At 50.3% G+C, this 24,262-nt stretch overlaps 1 protein-coding gene across 7 annotated transcripts; it reads left to right on the top strand.

Moving 5' to 3' along the window:
- The first annotated feature begins 3,569 nt into the window (after window positions 1-3,569).
- Window positions 3,570-23,733, top strand: LOC101954978 (uncharacterized). 7 transcript variants are annotated; one of them, XM_078032923.1, is made up of 8 exons: window positions 3,570-3,855; window positions 4,243-4,370; window positions 4,658-4,756; window positions 5,901-5,957; window positions 6,410-6,498; window positions 15,090-15,216; window positions 15,503-15,598; window positions 20,554-23,733. In XM_078032923.1, exons 2-8 carry the CDS (start codon window positions 4,355-4,357, stop codon window positions 22,536-22,538), a joined length of 2,469 nt encoding a protein of 822 aa, XP_077889049.1. In that variant the 5' UTR covers window positions 3,570-3,855; window positions 4,243-4,354; the 3' UTR covers window positions 22,539-23,733. The 7 variants fall into 7 exon arrangements, with proteins under 7 accessions (XP_077889049.1, XP_077889050.1, XP_077889048.1 ...); XM_078032922.1 differs by lacking the exon at window positions 3,570-3,855 and adding an exon at window positions 3,862-4,154; XM_078032924.1 differs by lacking the exon at window positions 4,243-4,370.
- The last annotated feature ends 529 nt before the right edge of the window (window positions 23,734-24,262 follow it).

Raw genomic sequence — 24,262 nt, 5'->3', positions numbered from 1 at the left:
GTGCTTTTGTTATCGAGTATATACTGGAAACCATGAAAGAGAATTTTGTAGCTGGGTGTCAGGAGCAGGAACTGTGATGTGCAGGCTCAGTAATACTGGGTCTCTGTCTTTGTGAGACACTGGAACACAGGTCAGCAGAGCTGCGAGGTGGGGCTGCCACCCCATTCCCCAGAGAACTTATTTCTGGAACATGTAAAGACCTCAAAACTCAATAAGAAAACTGCTCAGGTTTTTAAAAAATGGACAAAAATATTTGAATAGCAGCTTGCCAAAGAAGATATGCAAATGGCTAATAAGTGCATGAAAAAGTTCAACTTCATTATTAATTAGGGAAATGTGAATTAAAACCACAGTGAGAAACCAACACGTGTCTATTAGAATTGCAAGAAGAAGAGTAACTGTACCCAATGTTGGTGAGGATGGGGGAACTGCTCTCATTCGTTACTGGCAGGCATGCAATGGTACAACCACTTGGGAAAACTAATGGGCAATGTCTTAAAATGTTGAACCTACCACATGACCCAGCCATCTACCTGTAGGTATTCACCCAAGGATTAAGGAACTGTCTGCCCATTCAAAGACTCTAAAGCAATTCTATTTTATTTTTAGTCATTCTAGCAGATGTATAGTGCACACTGTCATTTAGGATGGGGATCAGCCATAGTGAAAAAGAATCTATGTAGCAATTACTGTTCTGTGTTTAGGAGAAACCCTATAGTTCCTTCCCTGGACTAAGATCTAAGACACCAAGTCTGACGACATTTCTCCCTGCTTTCCACCTCAGAGGTTGGCTTAGTCTGTGCTGCCACAGCTGAATTCCTGAGGCTGAGTAATGTATAAGGGATGTGTGGGGTAATAGTCCTGGGCCTGGGAGCCAAGTTTAAGCAGCTTTGGCAACTGTGATTCCAACATGGCACCTCAACACTGCACCCTCACAGGGCAGAAGGCAGAGGGGCAAAGAGGGAAGAGAACATGTGCCCCCACCAAACTTGTTTTAAAGGCATTCATCTCTTTGTGAGGGCTTCCCCCTCATAACTCTAGACCCCACTTCGCAGAGCCTCAGAGGCAGCACAGATACAAAACAGCTTGTGTAGGAAACAATCATAGTTACCTGTTATTAATACTGAAAGTTTAAAGGAACAGCTGTGCAGTCATTACATTTCCTCTCTCGCTCCCCTTGGTTTCAAATACTTTCATGGCTACAGAAGGGAAACTTACTGAGATTCTTCTTTGCTTGTTAGCATTTTCTATAGAAATGTTTGTGTCATTTTCAAACCTCAAGAAAATTCAGTGTTACTTCCTTGCAGCCACAAACAGAAAGATTCTGTCTATGTGGACCTTACAGTCAATCAAACAAATAAACGCAGCAGATAATTTTAGATGGTGTTGGTGCACAGAAAACAAAAGAAGGTAATGAACTGAGAACTAGTCAGAGCTGGTTAGTGTCAGGATGTGATGGCCTGAGATCTGGAAGAAACAATAACCCATAACTGGACAAGGAAGAACATTCCTGCCAGAGGAAACAGCAAGAAAGGCCTGGAGGCAGGAACCGGCTGGCCCTGCTGGAGGGGGCTGGAATCCAAGGGTGAGTGGGTAGGACATGGATCGAGCTTGCAAACTGTCCTCCTGTGTCCTAAATTATGAACTGGAGTTTGGATTTCACTCAGGCCACAACAGGAAGCCAGTGTAGAAAGAAGCAGGGACCTGATGAGATTCTAAAGGTCCCCCTAGCTGCCCTCAAGGGCTTGAGCTGGGGGAGCACTTCCCTCACCTCCAGTGCTGCTCCTCTACAGCATCTTAATCTGCTCCGTCCTGAGGGGTGGGAATTGTGGGCATACCCTCCATGGACTGCTTCTCTCTCCAGAACCCACTCTTTGTCCAAACTCACCTTCCTGCTGCCTGGGAACCCTCCCAGAACCTTGCTCCCTTCTCCTTACCTCTCTAGTGAGACTCTCAAATTCAGTCTGTATTAGTCTAACCCTCATTCACCGGAAAGCGCTCCTCTGCCTTCCCACAGTGAGTCCCAACACAACCCATGCAAACCCAACCCACAAGCCCGCTTTAATGACCTTCTGTTGCTAGTGGAAATACCTCCAAGATCTCTCTTGCACACTGCTCACTCAAATCTAGAATCCTACATGGCCACCCAGTGTTTGGGCTCAGTTCCTACACTTCCTTCTCCAATTAGCTGCCCAACCAGTTTTAGAGTGAAGGCCTTGGTTCCACTGGGTCCCAACAGACTCAGTACCCCCCACCCCCATCCCAAGGTGCCAACGGAAGAGTAGTGGAGAAGGAAGAACTTTAATCTGGACGTCAAAGCAGGAAGACAAAGGGGCAAAGGGAGTCCTGGCACAGAGGAAGAACTGTGACCGGGGCAGGAACTCTGTATAATCAAATCTTGGTCAAACTGTGGTCTGGTTGATCATTTTCTCAACTCTGGTTCCCTGAGGTGGCTCTGGAGAAGTCTTACCTCTGAAGTGGCCATTCAGAACTCAAGAGCAACTGCTCTTGCTTGTGTGTGTGTGAGTGTGTATGTGTGTGTGTACGGGGTGGGGGCAGCCTCAGTTTCCATCAGGGGGTAACTCATCCTGCTTAGAGGGGCTAGGCTCAGATCTTCCTGCAAAGTCAGAATGTTGAAAATTATACTAGATTCTTATCTTGGTGTCCTGGGTCTTGAAGGACAAGAGACATTAAGTAAACATACAGCTGATCAACTTTATGTTGGCAGCTTTCTGGTCTCCTTAAGGAATGTGTCTTCTTGCCCCCCATTTCTCCTCATTCTTGTCCATCTCTATACATTCTCCACTCCAGCAGCTTAAGTCACCTACTTATTTTCTAACATGCTCCTCAGCCTCTGCACTTTCCCCTCTCTGCCTGACCCACCTCTCCATCTGTTTGCACATGCAAAAGTGTCTTCCAAGGGTCAACGTGCTTCCTGGGGACACCCTCCCCGTCCTGTCAAAGCTGATCCATGGCTTCTCCACAAACTATGGTGTGCACACCCCTCTCCAGAGCCACTGTACTCCATTTCTTCCTCGTGTGCTCTCCTGTCCTCCCTACACTGTAGATCCTGGCTGTCATGGTTTGCGATCAGTGAATGCCTGAGCCCGGCTGGCGTCAAAAGTTACTTTCCCAGTAAGAAGGTGAAGAGGGGAAGACGCCCCGCACAGGTCAGGCCCTAGGACCCTGGGCGCCGGTGGCTCCGCCTGGGGTCATGGGCCAACTAGGGCCAGAGGCCCGGGCTGGAGCCCGTTCCACTCCCCGTCCTGCTCCTGGGCCCGCCATCGGCAGGTGCGGGGCAGCCCGGCCTTCGCAGCGGCGTGCCCCGCAGGCGAGGGGGGCTCAGGACCGGGCTCCTCATCTCGGAGGACAGGCGCAGCGCGCTCAGCAGACGGACCCCAGGCCGCCCGCTCCGGGTCTCCCAGGCGGCGGGCGAGGGCAACCTGGAAGGCTGGCGGGGTACACTCCCGGAGCCGCGGAAGCGGTCGCGCAGCGGAGCGGCCGGGGTGCCGGCCCTCGCGGCGCTTCCGGCCAGGACCGGAAGCGCGGCTCTGTGAACTACAGCTCCCAGCAGCCTCCGCGGCACGTCCTGGTCGGCGCCGGGGGAGCGGCCGCCATTGTCCGCGGCCGCCGTGAGGCCTTCGCCCGGGCAGTGGGGCCGCTGCCGCTGCCGCCGCCGGAAGCCGGGGGACGGGAGAGGGGGCGCGGAGAGGTGGCGCCAGTGGTGGGGGCCGGCGCGGCTCTAGGGCGGGGTCGGCGCTGGCTCTTTCCGCGCCGGCTTCGCGCCCCGTTGCCCTCGGCCCGCGGCTCGGGCGGGCGCGACCTGCCCCGCCGCGCAGGGGGGCCGCGAGCCAGGTAAGGCGGGCCGCTCGCGGGGCCCGCCCGAGCGGCAGCAGCGGCCCGCTGCCCCAGGCGCTCCGCGTCCCGGCCGGCGCAGGAGGACGTCAGACGTGGGTGGGAACAGCCGGTGCTGGGCGTGCGGCGGCGGCTGGCGTCAGGCGCCGTGGCGTGCGAGCGGCCCGCCGCGCTTTGTTCGCGCCCCGGGCCTCCGGACGGGTCCGCGCTCCGGCGCAGGCCTGCCGCCCGGGCGGTCGCTCTGCTCCGCCCCCCGGCCCCGACTCGGCCACGCCAGCACCGGCCTCGAGGTCCTGCAGGTGCATTTTTTTTTTTTAAAGATTAGGAGACACAGGATTCATCGTTTTAAAGCGAGCAATTCAGTGGTTTTGTTATCTCTCCATAAAGTTGTGCAGCAGTCACCACCGTCTAATCCCAGAACATTTTCATAATCCCAGAAGGCACCTGCACCCAAATGGGAGCTGTCACCTCCCACTTTCCCGTCTTCCAGCCCTAGACCATGACTGTATCTGCAGGTAGATTTCACAGTAATTTTTGTTAGATGATCCGAAAGTTCCGTCTAAGTCGACTCCCTTTCTTGAGAATGATAAGTTTTCACCCTTATCCAGATGGCACCCTGGGTTTATTCAAGTTACCCTTCATTTCTCTCCAGAAATTCTGTTACGCTTTACCATGTAAATTATGTTTTCTTGTAATGCTTACGGGGACTCTTTAGTTACTTCTGTGGGTTACTTTCTTCTTTGTTCCCACTGGGTCTTCTGTGAAAAAGGACCACTCTGTCTTTTTCCACTTTTGTCTCTAGACTGGGAATCAGGTGCTCTTGGGCAGGTGGTGCTCCTGGACAGGCACCTGGTTGATCTGTCCTCAGGGATGGCGGCCATCAACCCGTGGGCCTCGTGGGGTGAGTCCAAATCCTGTGTTGTCTGGGCCTTCCCTAGATGGGACCTGCTGTAGCACTGGGTCAGGGCTGAGGATTCCGGGGGATGGGAGAGGGTTTGCCTGTCTTAGTAGAGAATTAGAACTGGTTGCTGGTAAGGGGGAGAAAGTTGGCATAAAAGACTGACTTGTTAGGGCTGGGGTGTGGCTCAGTGGTAGAGCACTTGCCTAGCATGTGTAAGGCGCTGGGTTCGATTCTCAGCACCACATAAAAGTAAGTAAATAAAATAAAGGTCCATCAACAACTAATAAAAAAGTGCTGTTTTTTAAAAACAAAAAGACTGACTTGTTTATATTTTACAGTCAGCTCCTGAAAAGTGACACTAACTCAAAAGATTTTCTGGCAATTTGTGGGGTTTCTTGGAAGAGCATCATACTATAATAGAAATGTCTTTAAAGCTGTCCATGTTTTTTACTTTTACTTTTTTGTTTTTTGTACTGGGGATTGACCCAGAGGTGCTTTACCCTTGAGCAACATCCCTGCTTCTTTTTATTTTGAGACAGAGCCTCATGGAGTTGTTGAAGCTGTCCCCTTGAATTTCTAATCTTCATGCCTCAGCCTCTGGAGTTGCTGAGATTACAGGCATGTGCCACTATTCCCAGCTGCATTGATCTGTAATTTAAAAACAGTTAAACGATAGTGTGATGTCAGTGGTATGTTTTATTTTCAAGTGAGATTTTCATCTCTAGACATCAAGAAAGTATCCTAGTAGTTAACTTTTTTAAAAAAAATTAGATAATACTGTATTTGTCAGATACCTCAAGCCTTTAAAAGGTGGTTTTTAATTGTCCTATGGTTACATTGTGGATACATTTCCTAACTCTGACTCCTGTGTGCATTTCCCTTACAAAGCCGCCTACCTCGGCTCTGGGAACTTTGTCATTCCCCTCAGTGAGGTAGTCTCCTTTTCCATTTTTATTTTGTTTGTTTTAGATGACCACAGTATCTTTATTTATGTATTTTTATGTGGTGCTGAGGATCGAGCCTAGTGCCTCACATTTGCGAGACCAGCGCTCTACTGCTGAGCCGCAGTCGCAGCCCTCTTCTGTTTTGTCACCTTTATTCACCTGGCTTGGTGTCACAGCCCTAACCTGATCCTTCTGTGCAGGTGCCCTTATGGACCAGTCCTGGGGGATGGCAGCTGTTGACCCGTGGGCCTCCTGGGGTGAGTTGAGAGCCAGTGTCCTTGGCCATGTTGACTGCCACATGTGGCCTCACCCTGCACTGATCTGCCATAGCTGGGGTCAGAGCGGGGACCTGGGGGTTCTTCAGGGCAGGGATCTGTGGTCCACATCAGACCCTGTTCAGAGCTGGAGGGCTCCTGTGGGGGAAAGGGTGATGATGTCAGCCCAGGGCAGGATGTGGGAGTCAGTGTGCAGCCGTCAGGGCTCCAGCTGCTGCCCACGACAGGGTGTCGGCGAGGGACTGGTGTGTTCAGTTGTGTGCCTTTTCCTTTTCTGGGCCACATTGCCTTCGTCTGTTGAGTGAAGAAGCAAGTCTACTCCTTTCCCATGAAGGGAGGGCAGCTAGTCTTCCTCAGCCCACAGGAGGGAGCGCTGGAGGGTGGAGCTGTTGTAAGGAAAGAGCTGCCTCCGTGACTTCTTTTTCCTTCCTTAGCTCTGTGTCCTCAGGACTCTGCGTGGCACATGGATGGGAGCAACGAGGAGGGGAGGAGGGCTGCTGGGCACCCAGCAGCCCAGGTCCAGGTGAGATGGGCTTCCCCTTTTTCCTGAAGGGGAACTGTATTCCCAAAGGATGTGTGTCCACGTTGCCACTGGCCATCCCAATCATGGTGGTTACTCAATTTACAATAGCAAGGGTTTGGGTAGAGAAGGAATCAGCCAGATGTTCATGTTTCGAGTGCCGGTGGGGAGAATTCAGTCAGTGGTCCATGACTTAGAGTCGGTCACAACCCGCCTGTCCAGAGTGCTGAGCCACAACTCTGCCTAGGGTTCTGAGAGGATGAAGGGTGGCCCACTTGGCTGGCAGCCCCCCTTTCCTCCTCCCACCTGTTCCTGTTTCATGTATTCAGATCTGATTGAGGCTGATGTGGATAGTGCCCTCCTTGACAGGTGAAGGAATGCTACCCTGAAAACCTCCCAGACTCCTTTCTAGAGAAGTCATTCACTAGCTAATGCCATCTCATAGGTGGCCTGGGCTGCCTGTGTTCTGTGGGGAGGGCCCTGAGCAGCTCAGTCCAGCTGATGCCTGGGAGATGGGCAACTGTGTTGAGGCCAGTGGGCACAGAGCAGCTGTGGAAGATCGGAGCCAGGAGGGCATGCATCATCCAGGCGGGCATTGTAGAAGAAGGGCCTCACCTGCAGCACCTCAGGTGTGTTTTGGGGCTGGGTGTGCCAGTGTCTAGACAAAGACTGACCCCAGTTAGTTTTCAGACTGGAGAGACCAGAAAGAACCTGCGTTCTGGTTGAGGGCTAGGACTCCACCCTGGGAGGGTTGGAGCCTCAGAAGTGTTGGGATCGGGAGGTACAAGTTCAGAGGTGGCTGGAGGGGTGCTCCTGGAAGTGTGGAGGGCAGGGCTGTGGGAAGCAGGATGGAGCTGGGGAGGAGAGCAAGGTCAGAGATACAGGGAGTCGAAGCCGGGGGCTTCAGGACTGAGGGCACAGTGTGGCTCCTGAGAGAAACAGGACAGTAGACTTGTGGGACAGGCATTGTCCCTTTCCCTTTCCTGCCCAGTCTCCACCAGAGGCAGGCACTTAAATTTTTTTTCATTATAGCTTTGTCGAAATATCCACATAAACTGTGCTGTTTAAAAGTATCTCATAGGTCTTTTTTTTTTAATATATTCACAGAGTTATACATCCATCACCAGCATCTAATTCTAGAACATTTCTATCACCCTGAAGAGAAATACGGTACCCTCTAGTAGTCACTCCCTGTTCCCCTGCCCCCAGCCCTGCCTTCTCTATGGATCTGCCTGTGCAGAGGCTTCGGGTCCGTGGAACCATGGTCTCTGGCCTCGAGTGTCCTTGTCGGGGCATGCATCAGTGTTTATTCCTTTTCATGACTGAGGCACATGTTTTAACTGATTTCAGTTTCTTAAGATTATCCCATGTTTCTAAATGGGAGATTTTTAATCCATTTTTTCTAATTCATCAAACTTCCATTTACTTTGTTGATTCCCGGTTATAAAAGGCAAAGAAAATAATTTCATCACATTATTTAGGTCTTCAAATAAATAGTTTCATTACATTATTTAGGTCTTTTATTTATAAGTTAACGAATCAAGTAAATGTGAGGCACTGTGTTATAAAGCTTTTACAAATTACATCACTTAACTTTACACCTCCACCAAAATTTGAAAAATTTATAAAATCTGCATTTTCAAAGTGGAAAGGGGAAGTGAATCATAATTGTGTAGCCCCATGAGGCAGTGCTGCTTCCTGGGAAGGAGAAGGGCCTGGATGCAGTGATGTGGGTGCTGCTTTCCTGGGTCTGGACTTGGGCAGCTGTGGGGTCCACTGCTGTCCTCGTGCATACTGTCATTCCTAGATGTGTAGCAGAGCAGCAATGCAGCAGCCTAGGCTGAGGCGGGCCCTGAATCAGTCTCCTGGGAACCAGTTAGCGGTAACAGTGCCATGAAGAAGCCTGACTGACCGCTGTGCTGTGCTGTGCTGTTCATTTATGTCAGGGTTTCTGAGAACCTATTAGAGTTAATGCTGAGAAAATAAAACAACAGTACCCTCTAATGTCTGAAGAGTTGTGATTTCTGAGACCATGCTCCTGGCCCCCTTCCTACACTCATTTGGATTCTTCCCTGTGGGAAACTTGGACTTGAATTGTGAGATTTTTTAAATTAATCAATGACTTCAGGAACACAGATGAGCCTGTGTCTTTTTAGGGTTCCTTCCAAGTTAAATATTTATTGAAATAAAGCATCTACCTGATGAGAACATCAAATGCTGTCATCCCTCATTACCTGCACAGTCCATTCTTGGGAACAAGCTACTTAGTGAAGTGCCAGCTAGCAGGAGCCCAGATCCTGTTATTTCATGGAATAAGGGACAATAGTAACAGCAGTGATAATATTTCAGTCTATCTAAAATGCCAGCCAACCTCCCCAATGTGGAAATGCTCTTAAACCCTTCTGTAGCAATTCACCAGGAACTTCTGCATGATAAAACAGGTATATAAAACACTAGTAATACCCTGCACCCATCCTTGGTCCTTCTTGACTGTCTAGTTATCTTTTTCTTCTCTGCAAAGAGTTTACATTAAGATACTAATAACAAGCACTGGGGTTGAAGTCAGGGGTAGGGTACTTGCCTAGCACATGAGAGGCCCTGCGTTCAATTCCAGTTCTGGGGGAAGAAAGAGATACCAAAGAAATGGTTGCCAGTTGCCCAGGATTCCATGAAGGAGAGCCTGTCACGGAACCCAGGTGATGAGCAATCAGGAAATAGCCTCTGGGGCAGGCAGCTAAGCCCGATCAACACCTTGGACTCCTCTCTCAGACCCTCTTGGGTTGTGAGTAAGCAGATATGGGAAGGGCCTAGACAAGTGCATACTTGTGCACGGAGTGATGTGCAAAGGTTTCTTGGGTTTGGTGGGGCATCTTCACAGCCATCATGGGAAAGGGGGTTTGGCTTGGAAGGGCTTCTTTGGAGCTGAAGGCCTCATTCCTTCCCATCACCCCAAAGCAGCAGGTAATAGTGTGGGTCCTGCGTCTCCACACTAGGGGAGGACTTGCCCCCAGCTCTTGGACTTTGTGTTTCATGTGCAGTTCTGGAAGCTCTTCACTGTGTCCTCTTACTGTCCCTGAGGTGAGGCCACTAGCATGGGGGAGTATTCAGCTGGACTGGTTCTTCCTGCTTTTAGTCCTCAGGCCTCCGAGTTTGATAATATCTCCTTTTTTAAATTCTGGAAATTTTCATTTTAAATATTCTTTTGACAGATTGTTAAGTTATAGAAAAATATAAAAGGCAGTTGAACAAACACCAGTCCCATCACTCTGAGGAGTGATGTGTGGTCACGTTTGCTGGGTTCCTTCTTTACACTGTCCTCGGTGGTTCTCATTCTCCAGAGCTGCCGGTCATGGATCTGGTGTGTACACAGATAATACTTTTTCATGACAAACTATGTAGACAGCAGAGATGTACAATCTGATCTTTGTGAAGTTTCCTCCCTTGTACCTGTTGCTTCTTTAAAGCTTCCTTTGTGGAACTTTGAGGTGGCCTGTGTTGATAGAGGTGGGTTACGCCAGGTGGCCCCACGGGGAAGCTCACCCTGCCACCCTTTCGTCTGGATGAGCGTGTGAGGCCTGCCTCTGTTGTCTTTGCCCTAAACCACGTGGGGAATGTCCCCGTGGATTCCGGCTGTGCCGCTGTGAGACCTGCCCTAGCATGTCCCTGGAGGGGAGTGCTGCTGAGTTCCCAGGCCTGCTGCTGTGTGGCTCAGCAGGGAAATGACCTTATGACCCAAAGTCCTGCTGCATTATTTTAGTTGGATACTAGTGAGATAGAATATCTTTTGGTGTCTTGGTTGGCCATTTGTATTTTCTCTCTGTGTCATTCCCTTGTCCCTGGATTTCTAGACATTGCTGTCCTGCTGTGTAGGTATTTCCCATGCACTCTGGGCCCTCATGCTTTGCCACATCCAGTCTGTGGCTTGTCTTAACTTGTGTCATGTGTTTTTTGGTATATTTTTTTCAAATGAAGAGCTTTGTTTATGGCTGTGTGTGTGTGTGTGTGTGTCTTATTTTAAGAGAACTGTGGGGGTAACTTTCTCCTTCTTTAGGTTCTCGCTCTGGGGTCCTCTGCTGAATGATGGGCCTCCTCAACAAATTGCTGGCTGTTATTTCTCTTTGCATTCCATATCTGTCCTCAGGGAGAGGGAGGCTTGGCCGTCATTCCCACCTCCACAGAGCTCTCGGGGGTCCTGAGCTGAGTGCAGGGCCTCTGTTCTCCACGTCTGGGACTCCTTCCGTGTCCCCAGAGAGTGTTTCTCTAGTCTGCTTCATTTTCCATTGCAGTCTTCCTGGGCTGAGAGGCTGAGAATGGGACCTACAGTTCACTGAAAGTTGGGTGCTGCTCTGCCTGGCCGCCGAGTCCGTCTTCCTGGGTGGCAGGTGTTTCTGCTGTCCCAGGGGTCCTCTGGTCTGTCTGTGTTTACCAGGGAAGGTCTGTGAGGCTGTGTGTGTGTCTGCTGCAGCTGAATAGAGGCCCGCCCTCGTGACAAGTCCTTCTCTGGAGGCGGTGGGCCTCAGTGGCCAGGATCCGCAGGTCAGTGCTGCTGCCTGTCTCAGCTTGGGCCACTTAGACCCCAGGCCGAACTGCAGGGGTCTCAACTCCGGCGGCAGCCTGGGAACCCACTTTGCACACTTGGGTCCATGGGATTTGCCCAGGTGCAAGTGCAGTGCTGGTGGCATGGACCACGGAGGGGTGACGGGGAGCCATCCTGAGTCTGGCTCTGCTGCGAGTGTTCCAGCCCAACTCCCTCCTGCCTCACTGTGTTTTAAGTAGGTGCCCAGAGCCATCCTTGCTCCCGCTGCAGCCTTCCTCTGCTCCATTTACTGGGTCAGCATTTCTGACACACTATGTGGAACTTCTGGTGCTGCTGACCCGTTTTTTCACACACACAAATACACACATGCGCTTGCATATGTTTTCTTTGGAGTTTTCTGCTAGCTACACTCCTAGCTTTTTTTTACTTTTTATGTAGCGATAGTGACTTGTTAGGTTCCCTGGGTTTGAACTTGCTTGAACTTGCCATCCTGCCTCAGCCTCCTTGGTAGCTGGAGTGTGGGCTTGCACCACCACACCTGCATATACTGTAGACGTACAGCAGTCCTTTGTGACAGACCACCACAGACGTGATGGCTTAGAACAACACGGACTCTCTGTTCTGGAGCATGGAAGTCTGTTCCAGCTGGAGGCCCTAGGGGAGTCTGCTTTCCTGCCGGTCAGGTTTCTAGGGGCCACCCGCCCTCCTTGCTTGTGCCCTTTGTCTTCAGCACAGTGCTGTGACCTTTGCCTCCATCCTCTGACTGGCTGACCCTCCTGCCTCCCTCCCTCCCAGGAGGACTGTGTGGCCACATTGGATCACCTGAGACTCTGAGAGAACCTCCCCATTTCAGTCACTTCTGCAGAGTCCCTTTCATCACTGTGGTGATGGTGCGGGTGTCCCCTGCCTCCAAGCCTTCCACAGCCCCCATGATCCTCAGCTTCAGCGCCTGCTAGCTTTCAGCTCCCGCCGTTTCATTTGCTCCAGCCGCCTTCTTGTTAAAATGAGTATTTTGAATCAAGTCTCAGATCCTATCATTTCACCTGTAAGAATGTCTGGGTCTGTAAGAGAGAGGTACCTTTTAGGCTGTAGCCACAGAGCATTTATCACCCAGGAATTTAACTTGGTTCCTTAACGTTGCCTAGTACCTGTGCACTTCAGGCTGGCTCACTTGTCCCCAGAATGTCATCTTCTCTGTTTTGGTACTGGGGATTGGTAAATGGGTACTTTACCACTGAGGTATATCCCCAGTCTTTTTTATTTTTCATTTTGAGACAGTTCCTAGAACCTCGCTAAGTTGCTGAGGCAGACTTTGAACTTGTGATCCTCCTGCCTCAGCATTCTGAGGGGCTGGGATGACAGATGTGCACCACCATGCCCAGCCCAAATATCTTCTTAGAGTTGGTTTGTTCGTATCGGGATCCACAGAAAACCCACACATGGCTTGTGCCTGGTATGCTGAAAAAACTGGTGCCTTGGTTGGTTTGCCTGGTTTTTCCTTGTGATGTCATCAAATGAGTCCTGCTCCCGTGTCCTGTGAACTGGCAATTGGACTAGGGAGCTGTGCAGATCCATTTGGTATTTTTTTTGAATGTTTATTTTTTTAACTGTAGTTGGACACAATACCTTTGTTTGTTTATTTTTAATAAAGAAGCTGAGGATTGAACCCAGGGCCTCGCATGTGCTGGGCGAGCGCTCTACTGCTGAGCCACAGCCCCAGGCCCGTTTGGTATTTTTTTTTTTTTTTTTAAAGAGAGGAGAGAGAGAGAGAGAAATTTTAATATTTATTTATTTTTTAGTTCTCGGCGGACACAACATCTTTGTTGGTATGTGGTGCTGAGGATCGAACCCGGGCCGCACGCATGCCAGGCGAGCACGCTACCGCTTGAGCCACATCCCCAGCCCACCCGTTTGGTATTTTTGACAGTACTTCTGTGTGGCTCTGGCCCTTCCTGCTTTGTTGCATCAGAAGGCACACAATGTCTGGTTGCTTGATTTTCAGGCGAAGGATGGATTAGCAGGTGGTGATATGCCCCCACCCCCATCTTTTTAAAAAATTTTATTTGTTTTAATTAGTTACACATGACTGTACAATGACCTTGACATATCATACATTTGAATCAGATGGGATATAATTTCTCATTTTTCTGAGTGTACAGGTTGCAGAATCATATTGGTCATGCAGTCACATATATACACACAGCAATAATAATGTCTGTTTCATTCTACTACCCTTCCTATCCCCCTACCCTCCACCCCCATCCTAAAGCTCCCTGTTGGCCTTTCTCCTTGGCCCAGCTGCTGTCCGTGGTTGTTGTCAGCATCCACTTTATTATTAGGGGTTGCAAAACCCTCCTCCAGTGATTTCATTCTATTCATTTGTCTTCCGAGCAGTGTCTATTAGGTGTGATTCTTCAATGCTTTAAAAAAAAAATCGGTGGTTCCTCTGGGGTCTTGGGAGGTGAATTTGTGGCAGTATGCCTGCAACCTGGTGAAGCACAGGTAGCTGTGGAGGCCAGCTGAGATGCCACCCCAGGGAGGTCAGGTAGCGGGAAGTGTGTGGACAGTGAGCAGGGCCTCCCAGCTTGCCCCACAGGTGTTGTGCTCTGAAAGCTCATGAGCTTAGGGTTTGTGCACTTCTCTGTCCTGTGTCCCATTCAGACAGAATCCCAGAGTGCAGAGACACAGGTAGCCATCAAGCAAACAGGTTTGGACAGGGCTGTGAGAGAAGCAGGAGGTCAGCACGGAGCCCACAGCCCCACAGTCAGAAGTGGCTCACAGGATGTGCCAGCCCCGTCTGTGCTGCGGAGGGTCGGAGCCCACGGCAGGAGCCCCCCGGCCTAGCAGTCACTCGGCACCAGGGCTCTTGGTCTCTACACTTAGTGCATGTTCGCTGCCGCAAATGCTTGGCACAGGTGGGGAAGGGACTGCTGCGACAAGTGGCTGTGGGGCCTTGGCAGGTCTCCAGGGAACTGCGGCAGGGACGGCTCTTCAGGCCAGTCTCAGTGTGAGTGGAAGGTGCAGTTCTGGTGCAGAGAGAGCTGGTCACTGAGATTAGAGGTGGCAGGCTGTGTCTGAGCTGTGCCTAGCAAGGACAGAAGAGGAGAGAGGTGGGTGCTGGGAGGGCAGGGAGGGGTCCAGGGACCCTCAGAGTAGAAGTGATGCTCTGCACACCTGTCTGCTCGGCAGGTGTTTGTCTTAGGCTGGCTCTGCCCCTGTCAGGACCATGTGCATGGTGGGCTGTGAGGCCCGGTGAGCAGGAACTCTGGGGACACATCACTCACTTCCCCCTGTGCCCCCCTGGATGCCAGGTGCCTGAGGCACACAACTCATCTCTGAGAGGAACTGTCAGGGATGTCTTCATTGTAAAAGTCAGGCTTCATCTTTCCCTATAGTTTCCTGTTCTCTTATTCCCAAAAATGTCAGCGCGGGTTTTATTTAGGTCACATATTTTGATGGCTACTGTGACTGATTACCCTTGGCCCAGCCACTCTGGGTCATCCTGCTGCACCCTTAGCTCCAGTCCTTGAGAGGGATTGAGAGGGTCTGGGATGAACTTGGGGGTGATCCGGGGATGCATTCAGAGGGTCTGGGAGTAGACTGGGAGGGTCTGGGAGTGGACAGAGAGGGTCTGGGGTGGAAGCTTCCCCACGGTGGCCAGGAGGTCATATGTGAATGTTCAGTCCCTTCCCGGGCCTGGGTTCCCATGTGGGAGCACAGAGTTAGCCCCGTGGTCTCTAGCTGTTGGTGTCCTTAGCTTGTTCCCACTCTGATCTGGGCTTCATTGCCTGCCTTTGCTGGGAGGGGACTGCCCAGGTGAGCTGTCCACACCACCTGGTGTTACTGGGAGACACCTGCTCCTCTTTGCTGTGGTTATTGGGGCCCCACACGTCCAGTTGCCCAATGTGGGCCCTGGGTGAGACCCAGCCGACAAGGGCCAGATTCTTGACTGTCTCCAGGAGGCCCTTCCCTCCAGTCTCCTCTTCCAGGCTTTCAGTCTTGTTCTTTCCCTGGAAACCTTGGAGGGGGGCCCTGGCTGAGAAACCGTGCTCCTTAGGAACCAGTGACCTTCGAGGACGTGGCTGTGGACTTCACCCAAGAAGAGTGGGGGCAACTAGATCTTGTGCAGAGGACTCTGTACCGGGATGTGATGCTGGAGACCTATGGGCACCTGCTCTCTGTGGGTGAGTGACACTGTGAAAATGGCAGTGCCCCAGGGGCTCCCTGGCGGGGGCCAGTTCTCAGGGCTGAGGTGATCTGGAGCCCCGGTACTCATGAGGTAGGAGGACCCGTGCTTCCTCGGTCCTGGTGGGACATTGCATGAGGACTGGTCAAGGGGATGTCTTGAGTGGGGCACCATTGGGGGAGTGGACAGCGTCTTTCTCAGGCCCGGCATTGTGGAAGGACTGGGCAGGTCTGTCTTTGCTGTCTCCTGTTTGATTCACAGTCCCATTTTCCCTCCACACACAGGGAATCAGATTGCCAAGCCTGAGGTCATTTCCCTGTTGGAACAAGGAGAAGAACCGTGGTTGGTGGAGCAGACGTGTCCTGAGAGCTCTTGTCCAGGTGAGGGCAGGCCCCTGTGTGAGAGAAGGGGGCTGAGGCCAGGGTCACCTGCTTCGGGACCTTGGAGCCTCCCTCCCAGGAGCTCCCTCCCTGGCACCTGACTTTCCTGCTGTGTTCTCAGCACAGACGCCCCACCTGACTGTCAGAACAGCTCGCTGGGCCACTCCCAGCCCTGGGCACCTCTCGATGGCACTCACCTTCTCTGCTGTCCCTTCTCTGAGATGACTCCTCTTTCATTTACTTAACTTTAAAACTTTTGTTTTTTCTGTTTTTCCCAAATTGTAGCCTGTGGCCACAAACTCTTCTTTTAAAAATGAAAAAACCAAGAAAGTTGTTTTTATTTAGGCAGCATATTCATGTCTCAAACCGAAGCTGCTAAACCGTAAAGTGAAAGCCTCCTGAAAGCTGCTGCTCGCTCAGGTTGCTCTTCCCACCAGAACCGCAGCCGCACCTGGACGCACCCCACGGGCCGCAGCTGCTCTGTTGTTGTACGTTTTCCAGTCATTTTCCTGGTTGTTCTGGGCACTGCAGTTTGCATCTCAACTTGTAACAGACTCATTTAGTTAATACCAGTCTATTTTGACCGTATTTTAGCTTTGCTTTGCTGTGGCTTGCCTTCCTGTTGTGCTGTTCTCAGGAGTCACCTCCTGTGTGTCTAGCAGAGATTTTATAACTGCTGCTCTGTTATCGCCTTTTGAATCAAATAGAAAATGGGAGTTACCAGCCGGAGACACATGCCCCCTCTTGCCCTCATATCTGTGGTTTTCTTGTTGGTCTTCACTTGCAGTCGCTGCCTGTGGTTCTTTCCTCTCTGCCTCAGGGGCTCCCTTTAGCATTTCTTTTCTTTCTTTTTTTTTTGTGGAACCAGGGATTGAACTCGGGGGCACTCAACCACTGAGCCACATCCCCAGCCCTATTTTTTTTTTTTTTTTAATTTAGAGACAGGGTCTCATTGAGCTGCTTAGTGCTTTGCCATTGCTGAGGCTGCTTTGAACCTGCGATCTTCTTGTCTCAGCCTCCCCAGCTGCTGGGATTACAGGCGTGCTCCACTGTGCCCGGCTACTAGCATTTCTTTAGGGAAGGGTTTGGCAACTTCCAGGTTTTGTTTTTTGGGAATCTCTTTGACTCTTTTGTTTTCCAAGAGTAATTTTACTGGATATAAAATTCTTGGTGGACAGACGGTTTTTTTCCTTTTGTCCCATGGTTTCTGATGAGAAGCACTCATGTAAGCCCACTTGTTGAGGCTCCCCTGTGTGTGAGGAGTTGTTGTCTCCTGCTGCTTTCAGAGTTCTTCCTTTGACAGTTCTCTCTCTTTGTAGTTTTCATGTCGATGTGGGTGTGTGGCCCTCTTGGTTGGGGCTTCTCAGAGCTCCTGTGTGCCTCTCACTCCTGAGCTTGTCCTTTTCATGGCCCTAGCTGGGTGTTGCTGGACCTAGCTGCTTGCTGTTGCCCCTGACAGCTTAGAGGGGCAGGCTTGACCAGCTCCCTCAAGGCTTGCTGCTCTCTGTGAGTTCCCCATCAGGTAAGACAGAGGTGACCTTTTCTGTTGGGGTTTCTAGGGACCACCAAGCAGGACCACTCTTGACTGTTGTTTGGGAATGAGGCTTAGGAGAAGCTCCAGCTCTGTGCTTATCACCCACTATTGGACACGTGGGATATTATTTTTCAGGACTACGGATGAGCTGGGGAGCCCCTGATAGGACTAGGATACATTACTGAAAACCCACAAAGGTCACTGTCCTTATTGATACTGTTATTTTTCTTGTTTAACACTTTCTGGTTGATTGAAGGCTCTGGTTCATTTACAGAATTCTGAAAATCTGATTTTGACCATATAGCCACTTTTAAAATCGCCTTTCCAGAGGGATGGGGTTGATGTCCTGGCTCTGTCATGTTCACTGACTTCCTGTGCTTCTGGCTTGTCTTTGGTGCATGCTCCGTGGGCCACCAGCACTGTGTAGAGCTGGACAGGAAAGGTTCTTTGGTCTTATGTTTGGTCAGCTACCATCTTAAGTTTCTCTGGAGTGAATCTGAGAACTATATGAAGGTGCACTCACATCTCAGAGCTAAATGTGAAGTTTGTAATCAGTGCCAGTTCTCAAGCAGAGTTAAGCCTCTGTTACGATGAATTCAGGTGCGTAAAGAGAAAGGTGGTGCATGGGAAGTGAGAAGAGAAGCTAGAGAAAGAGAACAAAGTCTGGTCCTACTGAATACTCGTGGGAAGCTGTGTGATGGCTGCCAAAGGAGTCCACACTCTGACCCCCAGTGTGTGCGAACAGGGCACCTTGTGTGGCAGAAGGGGCTTTTCAGATGTGAATAAATTACAGATTCTGAGATGAGATCATCCTGGCTCATCCGGATAGATTCTAAATGAAATCATGAGGGTCCTCAACAAAAGTGAGGCAGGAGGGTCAGAGAGACGGGAGGTGGGACAGAGGTGGAGGTGGGAGTGCTGTTCTTTGAAGATGGGGAGCAAGCTTCAAGCTGCAGAGGGTAGCCAGCATCTCGAGGCTGGAGGGGCAAGGGCAGGGCTTCCCCAGAGCCACTGGGGAGGGCACACCTTGATGGCTGCTGCCTTCCGGAACTGTACCATAATAAACTTGTGTTACTGTAAGCCACCGAGCATGTGAGCATCTATTATAATAGCAGACTCCTGTTGCTGGAGGGCTGCTGCCTCAGCAGTGAGGATTTCTTCCTGAAGGGAAAGGAGGGAATTTGGCAGCATTTTGCTGGATTCTTTCTCAGCCAGTCATCAGGAAAGTCCACACAGGGTGGGGGCAGCACCAGTATTTGAGTGCAGATGGTCAGACTGCGACTCCCTTGGCTTTTTTGTCATGCACCTGCTTTTCCAGACCATATCTTGTGTAATTGCTCTAAAAATGATTGTGTAGTTCACAAGAATTGTAACCTTAGGGGGTGTTTTGAGACCATGATGGTGTTGCTCTTTGAGCTGGTGAATCTCATGTCTTCAACTGGACTCCATGATAAAGACACAATGTGAAAGCGTTTTATCACAGATAAGCTCCTGTCTTGCTGGTGGTGCTCTCTCTCAACCCACCCATCTTCTTTTTTGGGGGGCAGGTGTCAAGATGGGAATGATGAAGGTGTTCTAACATAGAAGTAAGTCAGGACACTCTTTGGTGATTTGCACGTTATTTTCTAAGCCTGCATTCCCATCTTTTATTGAACCTGTCACCCTGCCCTTCCCTTCCCTTCCCTTTTTCCCCCCATACTTTAAGAGCATTCATTGTCCTTTTAGTCCCCACGACCAACCCAGGTTCATTGCCCTCTGGGAGGACACATACACACAGGTATCAATGTACTCAGATCTGGGGTTTATCATAATGAAGGCCTACAAGCAAAAGGAAAAGGTGTGCAGGGCTCAGCCAAGAGGAAACCTGGCCTAGGTCTCCATCAGCTCTTCAGTGGAGGTACACACGCTCATGTGAAGTGTTTTCTGCTGGAAAACCTGCCTGAGCCTGAGAGTCTAGGGTGTTTGAGGTGTTGCTCACGTGGGCAGAGTGCCAGCACACCTTACTGCAATCCCTGAACTCCATCCTTCCAGAGGGAAAGCAGATGTTCATCAGGAACAGCAGGGCTTGTGTAGATGCCTGGAGGAGCAGGTGGAGAGCTTCTCACCAGGATCAGCAGGGCTTGCAGAGATGCCTGGAGGAGCAGGTAGAGGGAGCTTCTCACCAGGATCAGCAGGGCTTGCAGAGATGCCTGGAGGAGCAGGTGGAGGGAGCTTCTCACCAGGATCAGCAGGGCTTGCAGAGATGCCTGGAGGAGCAGGTAGAGAGCTTCTCACCAGGATCAGCAGGGCTTGCAGAGATGCCTGGAGGAGCAGGTAGAGGGAGCTTCTCACCAGGATCAGCAGGGCTTGCAGAGATGCCTGGAGGAGCAGGTGGAGAGAGCTTCTCACCAGGATCAGCAGGGCTTGCAGAGATGCCTGGAGGAGCAGGTGGAGAGAGCTTCTCACCAGGATCAGCAGGGCTTGCAGAGATGCCTGGAGGAGCAGGTAGAGAGCTCACCAGGATCAGCAGGGCTTGCAGAGATGCCTGGAGGAGCAGGTGGAGAGAGCTTCTCACCAGGATCAGCAGGGCTTGCAGAGATGCCTGGAGGAGCAGGTGGAGGGAGCTTCTCACCAGGATCAGCAGGGCTTGCAGAGATGCCTGGAGGAGCAGGTGGAGGGAGCTTCTCACCAGGATCAGCAGGGCTTGCAGAGATGCCTGGAGGAGCAGGTGGAGGGAGCTTCTCACCAGGATCAGCAGGGCTTGCAGAGATGCCTGGAGGAGCAGGTGGAGGGAGCTTCTCACCAGGATTAGCAGGGCTTGCAGAGATGCCTGGAGGAGCAGGTGGAGAGAGCTTCTCACCAGGATCAGCAGGGCTTGCAGAGATGCCTGGAGGAGCAGGTGGAGGGAGCTTCTCACCAGGATCAGCAGCGCTTGCAGAGATGCCTGGAGGAGCAGGTAGAGAGCTCACCAGGATCAGCAGGGCCTGCAGAGATGCCTGGAGAAGCAGGTAGAGAGCTCACCAGGATCAACAGGGCTTGCAGAGATGCCTGGAGGAGTAGGTATGGTGTACTTCAAGGGCTGGAGCATGTCACAGTCTCTACCAGTTACAATACTTCAAGACCTCAATTCCCAGGAGTGGGCCAGGGCCAGTCCTGAAGCAGACCATCTTGGTGATGTGCAGTTTTAAGCACACAGTCTGACAAAGTTTGCTCATTTCTGCACACCCTTGTTCTGGTTCTGCTTTTCATGGGAAAGTCCTCTTCAGTGGTGTGGGTTGTGTTCTGGTAAACAGTGTTCACTTCTCACTCTTGTCTGCTGTGATATTTCTCTGGCTTCCAGAGAACAGATTCACTGTTGCCTTCCAATAGCATGGACTATGAAGCTCATCACCCTTCCAGCCTAGGTCTCCGTGTCCTCACGGCTCTTTCTGTCTCTTTTTAGAGTGGATGAGAGATCATGAAAGCAGTGCCTTGATCCCAGCACAGAGTTCTTTCAATGAAGAACAATCCCACGGCATGAAGTTGAAAAGATACATATGGGATGATCCTTGGTTTTCTAGGTTAGGAGTTTGGGGATGTAAAGACCAATTAGAAATGTACCACACAAACCAGAGTACAGCTATGAGGCAAATGGTCTTCATGCAAAAACAAGTCCTGTCTCAGAGAGGACTGAATTCTGAATTCTGTGGACTTGGGGCAGAGTATAGCCAGAGCGTAAACTTCGTTCCTTGTCAGAGGGTTTCTCAGTTAGAGCATTTCTATAAACCTGATGTGCATGCTGAAAGCTGGAGGTGCAACTCAGCCATAATGTATGCAGATAAGATCACCTGTGAAAACAGTGATTGTGACAAAGCCCTGTACCAGTCCCTCCACCCTGTTCACCCTGTAAAAATGCAAACTGGGGATGATCTTTTCAAATGTACTGATGCTGTTAAGTCTTTCAACCATATAATACATTTTGGTGATCATAAAGGAATGTACACAGGAGAAAAACTGTATGAGTATAAGGAGTGCCATCAAATCTTTAACCAGAGCCCATCCTTTAATGAACATCCAAGACTCCATATGGGAGAAAACCAGTATGATTACAAAGAATATGAGAATATCTTTTACTTCTCATCCTTTATGGAACATCAGAAACTTGGTGCTGTAGAGAAAGCATGTAAATACAATGAGTGGGAGAAAGTCTTTGGGTATGACTCGTTCCTCACTCAACACACAAGCTCTTACAATGCAGAGAAGCCCTTTGAGTACAGTGAGTGTGGCACGTCCTTCATCTGGAGCTCGTACCTGATTCAGCATAAGAAGAGTCATGCTGGAGAGAAGCCCTATGAATGTGACAAGTGTGGAAAAGCTTTTAGGAATCGTTCCGCCCTTACTAAACACGAGCGGACTCACACTGGAATAAAACCCTATGAATGTAACAAGTGTGGAAAAGCCTTTAGCTGGAATTCTCATCTTGTTGTACACAAGAGGATACACACAGGAGAAAAACCTTATGTATGTAATGAGTGTGGGAAATCTTTCAACTGGAACTCCCATCTTATTGGACACCAGAGGACTCATACTGGAGAGAAGCCTTTTGAGTGTACAGAGTGTGGGAAGTCTTTCAGCTGGAGCTCCCACCTCATTGCCCACATGAGAATGCATACTGGAGAGAAGCCCTTTAAATGTGACGAGTGTGAGAAGGCTTTTAGGGATTACTCAGCCCTTAGTAAACACGAACGAACTCACTCTGGAGCAAAACCATATAAATGCACTGAGTGTGGAAAATCCTTCAGCTGGAGCTCCCATCTCATTGCCCACCAGAGAACTCACACAGGGGAGAAACCCTATAACTGCCAGGAATGTGGCAAAGCATTCAGAGAACGCTCAGCCCTCACTAAGCATGAAATCATTCATTCTGGAATTAAGCCCTATGAATGTAACAAATGTGGGAAATCCTGCAGCCAAATGGCTCACCTTGTTAGGCATCAAAGGACTCACACTGGAGAAAAACCCTATGAGTGCAATAAATGTGGGAAGTCCTTCAGTCAGAGCTGTCACTTAGTGGCTCATCGGAGAATTCACACTGGTGAGAAACCCTATAAATGTAATCAGTGTGAAAGGTCCTTTAACTGTAGCTCTCACCTTATTGCACACCGGAGAACTCACACTGGAGAGAAACCATACAGATGTAATGAATGTGGGAAAGCATTCAATGAGAGCTCTTCCCTTATTGTGCACCTGAGAAACCACACTGGAGAGAAGCCCTACAAGTGTAACCACTGTGAGAAAGCTTTCTGTAAGAATTCCTCCCTTATTATCCACCAGAGAATGCACAGTGGAGAGAAGCGCTTCATATGCAGCCAGTGTGGAAGAGCCTTCAGCGGCCACTCGGCCCTGCTTCAGCACCAGAGGAGTCACAGCGAGGAGAAACGTCCTTGAATTGATCAGAGGGTTTTCATTTCTTGTACATTTGATAACCTATGGGAGAAAACCCTATAAATAAAATCAAAAGGGAAAGCTTCTCATTAAGAATTCAATAAGACTTCCCCCTTTCTCATTCAGTAGGGAATATCTTAGAAGTAATGGTATGAATGAGAAAATTAGGGAAAGGGTTTCTGTAGTCTTCAGCCCTTTCAGCCTCATATCAACACAGAGAAGGAAGCTCTGGACTCCGGACGCAGCCCACCAGGAGCCTGTGCTTGAGGATCTGGTGGGGGGCACCCTTCAGCAGGTGCTCCCACCTCTGTGATCGTGTGCTCTGTCGGGGGGGCTCGTGCAGAGCGGGTTGGACTGGAATGTACTTCTCATGGAGCTGAGATGTTGGGTGGAAATCTCTATAACACCATTTTATGCAGAATTACAGAAATGCAAATAGATTTTGCTTTTATAAGGGCAGGGTTTAGTGCCCTTTAAGGGGTAGAATATGGGAAATAGTATAGTTTTGAGTGGGGTGTTTGCTGTTGCTCAAGATGAACTCCTTAGACAAGATGAGTGTGTGAGATCACTGAGGGCAGAAAGGGTGCAGCCTGGAAGGGTGAGGCTGGTGTGGGCCCAAGGTGACACCACCTGGGGCCAGGGTCCGCTGCCTGTCTCTGCTCATGACTCCCTCCTTGGGTGGTATTTGTAATTTGTTTTAGGCAATCACTATAAATTATAACTTTGGACATGGCTTCAATATACATAGCACAAAGGAATTAAAAGAACATAGAATTGTGTGTGATATCTACATAACAGATCTAAAAAATGTGTCTATGGATAAGGACCTGTGAGGCCCATGGAGAAATTAACCCACTTAATTTAAGATGTTTTCGTTTTGTTCTTCAGATACATAGAGCACTTATCATTTGCCGTTTTGTTTTAAATGTTTTTCAGATATTAAATTGTTTAATCCCGTTAACTAGGTACTACCATTACCCCAGTTTTCCAGTTGGGGAACTGAGGCAGAAATGTCGGGGAACCCAGCAGAGGACCAGAGCTAGTAAGGAGGAGAGCTGAGGTTGGCTCCAGAGGTCGTGTCCCAACCACTGTGCTCTGCGTCTCTAGTGATGTTTTACCCTCATGTTCCCCTTTTGTTTAGTGTTTCTATAGTAGAGATTTGATAATAAAATTCAAGAAAATCCTAAGCAAAAAGAAATGAAGTCACTGTCTCCTTTGTCCTGAAGCATTGCTGTTAACACGAGTTGAGCTCAGATCACTGGGGAATAGGGAGAGATCTGGGTTGAGTGTGGAACTGCTGCATCTTCTGGGATCTGGGTTTCCTGGCACTTGGCCCTGGCAGCTCAGAGGATGATGGGGCAGGGGGCCTGGGGCACTCCCTGGAGGGTGGCCTGCCCTCCCTGGACCTGTGCACGCCAGGGCGTTGCCCAGGGTCAGTGTTCAGTGTGTGCCTCTTTTAATCTTTAGGTGAAAAGAACGCTCGGCCGAGGGAGGTCAGGAGTGAAGGGAAACCTCGCCAGTCCACCCAGAGTGAGGGGAAGGGGCAGGAGGGAGCCAAGAACTTGGGCCAAGGACCCTTCCTGGGTAGGTGTCAGCGCTGCACAAGGGCCATCTCGTCCTGGGGAGTCGGGACTCCCAGGACGTCCTGCGACATGGCCGCACTCTGTGGAGAGGCTGTGTTCACTGTCTGACCACAGGCGTGACTGTGCCATCCCCTTGCCCATAGG

This window comes from Ictidomys tridecemlineatus, chromosome 15 (assembly GCF_052094955.1).
Source record: "Ictidomys tridecemlineatus isolate mIctTri1 chromosome 15, mIctTri1.hap1, whole genome shotgun sequence".
In the NCBI taxonomy this organism is placed as follows: Eukaryota; Metazoa; Chordata; class Mammalia; order Rodentia; family Sciuridae; genus Ictidomys; species Ictidomys tridecemlineatus.
Note: the sequence above shows the minus strand (reverse complement) of the source record. Positions and strands in the feature narration are given on the sequence as shown.